We start from the raw sequence: 5,798 nt of genomic DNA, 5'->3' as shown, positions 1-5,798 counted from the left end.
TATTGTTTTTAACTTTTTACTGACTAATGCTAAATGTATTAAATCCCCGCAAACATTTCAGTTTTAGGTATAAATAATGATCCATTGATTATTCCTTGCTGACCGGACTTTTCCTTTAAAACCTGACATGGTCTGAAACTACAGTAGGTTGATTTCTTTTTGTCCTCCATTCATTCATGCTCTGGTATGTTTGTGTATAAGAGCTGAAAAAACTCCCCAGGTGTGTTAAAGGTAACGAGACGAAGGTTTACCAGAGAAGATCTTGCCCGTGCTCCCAGCCATAGAGACGAGGTACTGGACCAGATGCTGACAGTTGGTGGTTTTACCGCTACCAGACTTGCCAAGCAGCACAACGGACTGATCCTGCTGGGTGGTGAGCAGGTTGCGGTAGGCTGACTGGGCCACAGCGTAGATGTGAGGGGCGGTGTCTTCCCGTCTGCAGCCTTTAAACATGTGCATGACCTGTTTCAGGCAGGAATCCCCAGAAGAATGATGTAATCAGACGTTTGGACCAAACGAGTTAAAGTACAACATGTTCAGCTAAAAATGAATGTAGGCTGAGATAAACAGCAGTCTTCACTCACCTTCTCAGAATACATTGAAGGTGTGCTGAGCGGGTTGATAACGACCATGTTGGGGCCAGCGAAGGAATGAATGAGGTTTCCTCCATAGCGCTGCCTCAAGCAGTGAATCACACTGGATTCATTCAGGTAGACGAGTGAAGCAAGGTCCTCAGAACGGTCGTAAGTTGGAGGGTTGGCCTGCAAAGGGACAAAAAGCTTAGAGCCATGCATCCACAGCCTCAGGGACTGAGGATTTCCTTTTTATTTTATTAGCATTGCTGAAGGAATATTTGAAGATTCATTAGAAAAGTGGAAACACAAACATCTAAGACGGCGCCATGGATGGCTGCCTCGGTGTGTTGGTGCGGCCTCTTATGTTTTGTTTTTCAACTTAACTCTGGTTTTTGTGATGATAGCCGGACCTCTTTCACCAGAGAAGATCTAATGAACATCAGGGCAACACCACCGCCTGTGCGCTCGTACGTCTTCACCAGAACTAACGTACGTTCCCTGCCCAACAAACTGGACAAACTATGACTGATTCTGGGATAAGAAATAGGGACATCTCTTCATCTGTTGTTTTGTTGTTCATGGAGTCATGGCTGTGTGAATAAATACCGGATTCAGTGCTGCAGCTGGCAGGCATCCAACTCTACAGAGTTGACAGAGACACACCCCTCTCCGGCAAAGCGAAAGGTGGAGGAATCTGTTTTTACATCAACAGCAGCTAGGATCACGGATCTCCCAAGCCTTTTTGAACCCCGAGAGTTTGCTTCATTCATTCTGGTCCAAGCCCACATGGTACCACATGCAAACATGTACAACATATGCCCGCAGAGCAGATACTGAGCGCGGAGCGGAGCAATCCGGACTCTTTAGTTATTGCCCTTGGTGACTTTAAACAAAGGAAAATTCCTGAACTTCCTGAAAATAAACAGCTTATTAAATGCCTGAGCAGACAGGATAACATTCTGGATCACTGCTACACCACAGATTGGGGATGCTTATCACGCCGTCCCCAGTGCTGTACTGGGCCAATCCCACCACATCATCATGATTTGGCAGGCTCTGCAAACCTGTGGATTTTGAGGTCATGACGACAAAGCTGCGCGACGCAGGAGAAAGTACAACAAGGAAGATGGCAACAACTATTGAACAGTAGCATGCATTGCGGCAGCAACAGCAGTGGAGCGCTCCATTGACACTAAAAAGTTCTCTTTTCTGTTGCTTTTGTTCAATAAAACTAAGACCATTTAAAGCGAGAATATTATACTTTAAAGCATCACTATATGATCCATTTACCCATTTAATGCGTAATTAAAAAAACAATTTCTGAAGTTGAGAGGACCGTGTCAACCAGCGGACCTCCCAGGCTAACGGCAGCCAGGGCTAACCGCAGCCCGTCTGCAGCAGCCCTCTGTCAGCATAGTCTTGTGTGAAGGACCGCTGGCTCTGATGAGATTTTTGACCCAGCCTTGGAATCAGTTTTAAGGATTAGACTTGGGGTGTTCGTTGAAACGTGAGCAGGAAGAGGCTCTACGCTCATTCATTTTTAAGAAGGACGTATTTGCCGTCAACACTCCCCCATCAGCTTTCTGTCGCGGTTACTACGTCACAGTCAGTTGCGCTCATTGGTCAGAGCCTTGGACAATATGCACAGACATGGTTTGAAAAACAACGGGATGTTCTCATCAACAATCTTCCGATGTCTCATTCATCGGGGCCAGACTAAATTACACATTTAATCTCATATTTAGTCTGGTTTATCAGGCTAGCTTTGTGGTCCTTACCTTCTCAATGTCATCTTCATCCACATCCAGGATCGTTCCATCATGCTCCAGCTGGATTTTCACCTTTCCCTCTGGGTGTGAACCAGACTCTGTCTTCAGCACAGTGGCTGCAAATATAAAAGGCAGAAAACAAATATAAATATATATATATATATATTTAGTTCATTGATCTCAGGAAGTCCATTTTTGAATTAAACATTCTGTAAACCAATTCTATTCCTTATTTCTGTTCATTTTGATGATTTCTGCTTCTAGAAAATGTAAGCAGGATATTTGAGATTAGGATTTTGCCATATAATGGGGACTTAGTGTAAAAAGGCAATCTTCCAGGGTTTCAGAGAACCCAGAATTTTTTTGTAACTTCTGTTTAATACCTGCTTCAATGATATCATCTTCAACAGGGAGCCTTTAATCTGACAGATTTGAGCCACTTTAGATCACATGCTCCATGCTCTCCAGTCTGCATTTCGACTTCAGATTCCTCTAAAACGCTTCAAACACTAAAACTGCAGTAAATTGCATCCAGTCAGCTGAACATATCCGCAGAGTCAATATCTCCTGGTTTTTCTGCTAAAGAATAATAAAAAGCTTTTAAATTCCTCATTCACAGCAAAAATACGCATTTTCCTTTATGCTCTTTCAAATAACGGTAGAGTTTTTCTTAATAAATGTCCCCTCACTGCTTGCTCTGACTTTTTCATTTTATTTTTTAGCATTATGTGAATTTTCTATGTGCCTGAATAACCTCACTGAGGGAATATGAAGATTATTCAAATTCTATTCTAATCTATTCAAACATCAGACTGAAAACAAGACTCATCAGACTTTTGATACATACGGTTTCTGAAATGTTTTGCGTCTGACACCTTTTGCATAATTTAATGGTAAAAACTTTGCTAAAAATCCTATTGTACACAATCAGATATACCTGATAACAGAAGGCAGAAGACTACACAAAAAATTATCTTGACTTATTAATGATTTATTACTATGCGATATCAAAAATGTATTTCTGTTTTTTCTTTTTACATATTTTGTTAAAAGTCCAAATAAGGACTTCAAACCAAAAAAAAGTAATTTTCTGTTTTGTTCTATTCTTGGATCGGGCTTTAAAGGGTTAGGCTTCATCCCTTTCTATGTTCAATTCTCCTTTTCTTGAAGTCCAACCTGAGAGCACAGAGAAGATTGTAGGTAGACGCTATCAGAATTTCTCAAATGAAAACAACCCCAATCAATCACACTTTTATGTGAAGAACATGAACCATGCACTTTTCTTTACATAAAAGAGCAGAATAAACTAACCTGACTCCGCCAGATGGATATGCTGCGCAAATCCATCTGGAAACCTTCCGTTGAAGTAATTTTGGGAAGGGGCGAAAATACTGGTTAGCTGATTGGCCTATGTTGGTGATAGACGGGCCAAATAAACCAATCCGATCAACGAAGCATATGACGTACTAACAGCCAGGCTACGAAGAGGAGGCTACATTTGCCGAAACCAGTCGGGAAAAGAGCAAAAACATCTTTTCCTCTGAGAAAAGCCTCCAGAGCAGTGTTTTGCTCTACTTTCAGTTAAGAAATACTCTGTAATTCCGATAAAACTTGCTCGATAGATTTCATCGGCTGAAGCCGCCATTTGTTCTTTAGACTGAACTGTAGCGCTTTTCGTTGTGTCACACCTCAACCCGCCTCAAAGCCAACGCTGATTGGACGTTCGTTTGGTAACGGCTCCAAATTTTCTTAATCAGAGAGTCTCCAGACTAATTAGCGAGTGAAACCTTGAAAGCTCGCGAGATCAGGATGGTCTCACGAGGCTAAGAATAAACAACCTTAGCAGTCGATGACCCGGGGTTGGAAAAATCAGGCCAAACAAAGAACTGGAACAAGCAGAAGATTTTCCTGTGTTTTTTAATTAGTACAGTCAGTAACAATCGAACACAAAGCTAGCAGAAATGTTCAAAACAATTAATTATCCTGCACTAATTTAGGATGAAAAAAAAATTTAAAAAAACGTTCCTGACTCACCAAGAGAGAAACCGTCTTTGTGAACAAGCCAGACTTTCTCTGAGCCATACCAGGCCTGCTCCGCTGTTATCTGCTCCTCGGTCTTCACCTGAAAGCATAAAGAGTTCAGTTTTAACTCAGCAGGGACCAAAGCCAGTCATCGTTACACCAAAGGTTCTCAAGTCACCAGCAGCTCCACTGTGATACCAGTGCATGCTGGAAGGTTAAGTCAGTTTGCTGAATACTGGCTAGATGGGAGCGTTAGCTGGTGAGTGAGACTTCAGTCCCAGCACACTACTGGCTACAGATTAGAAACCTCCCTAACAAACCGTACATCACCTCAACCAGTGAGCACAAACAAGAACGCCTGTGAAGTAACACACAAGTCCAACGATAATGCAAATCACTCCAAGATAAGTGAATGAAACATGATGCATTTATGAATGTGAATTCACAAACAAGTGTTGCATTATGGCTAACAATGATCCACCAAACCGCTGTGGGCAGCATGCACTGTGCAGGCAGAGGGAAGGATAGAGCAGGGACGGCATGCCACAGTGGAGAGCAGGCCTTTCTAGCTCTGGTCTCTGCTCGTTTCCCATGTTTCCCTGCTGCAACACTTTTGATTAAAATCAGTAGCTGACTACAGGGATGCCCTGCAGACCAGAGCATTCAGTGTTTGAATCTGGTGTGTTCAAGTGGAGAAACATCTAAAACATGCACAACAGGACTGAGATTCATGAGATGACCAGCAGGGCCAGGCCGCGTTGGAGGGTTCTTAACTGCAACATGTGACGTCCGGAAAGGAGAAAACAGTTCCTCTTCCCCCGATTCCTGAAGATTTTGGCAGCATTAAGAAGTCAGAGTGAACAGTTATATATGGCCAACACGACGTACACACAACCACAGACAGGAGAAAGCATTGACAGCATGACCTGATAAAGCCATGATCCTACAGCACAGATGCAAAGTGAAAAAAGTTGCCTTAAGTTGGTTAAAACGGACAGGAATGAGTAATATAGCACAAACCTGAACAAGTTAGATAACAGACAGATGGATAAATATGCAGGGCGATATTTCGTCCTGTATCGGGGTCGGCCAAAATGTGCATAAGTTCACCGTTTCATTAGTGTGTTCAGCAGCCATGCCTTCAGATCAGGGAAAGCTCATACTCTGTTTACTCCTCCATTTACTTTCCATTACTGTTTTGTTTGAGTTGTCGACAAATGTTTCTTTTTTTAAATCAGCAAAATAATCAATAGACTGTATCAGGAGCGAGTACACTGAAATCAAAATAATTTGTTTAAGCATAAAAATTCTGTATCATTATATGTTAATTCAGGGGCGAATTTAGGATATTTGGGGCCCTAGGCAAAGACAGGCAGGGGGGCCCCTCTGAATTAGAAGACAACACATAAAACAGACCCATTCTACAGATAGA

General features: G+C 42.3%; 1 protein-coding gene across 1 annotated transcript in view; it reads right to left on the bottom strand.

Annotated features, from left to right (window-relative positions):
• The window catches only part of LOC107093109 (unconventional myosin-XVIIIa-like), a 94,203-nt gene that overhangs the window by 48,001 nt on the left and 40,404 nt on the right, over positions 1-5,798 (bottom strand). The window contains exons 3-6 of the mRNA XM_015387941.1: positions 4,379-4,466; positions 2,354-2,460; positions 585-761; positions 252-462 (exon numbers count right to left, since the gene is read on the bottom strand). Of these exons, the coding sequence (XP_015243427.1) occupies positions 252-462; positions 585-761; positions 2,354-2,460; positions 4,379-4,466 (583 nt within the window). The remainder of the gene's footprint in view (positions 1-251; positions 463-584; positions 762-2,353; positions 2,461-4,378; positions 4,467-5,798) is intronic.

Source organism: Cyprinodon variegatus, unplaced genomic scaffold, assembly GCF_000732505.1.
Source record: "Cyprinodon variegatus isolate N-32 unplaced genomic scaffold, C_variegatus-1.0 Scaffold408, whole genome shotgun sequence".
Classification (NCBI taxonomy): Eukaryota; Metazoa; Chordata; class Actinopteri; order Cyprinodontiformes; family Cyprinodontidae; genus Cyprinodon; species Cyprinodon variegatus.
This window is presented reverse-complemented; position numbering and strand designations above follow the sequence as displayed.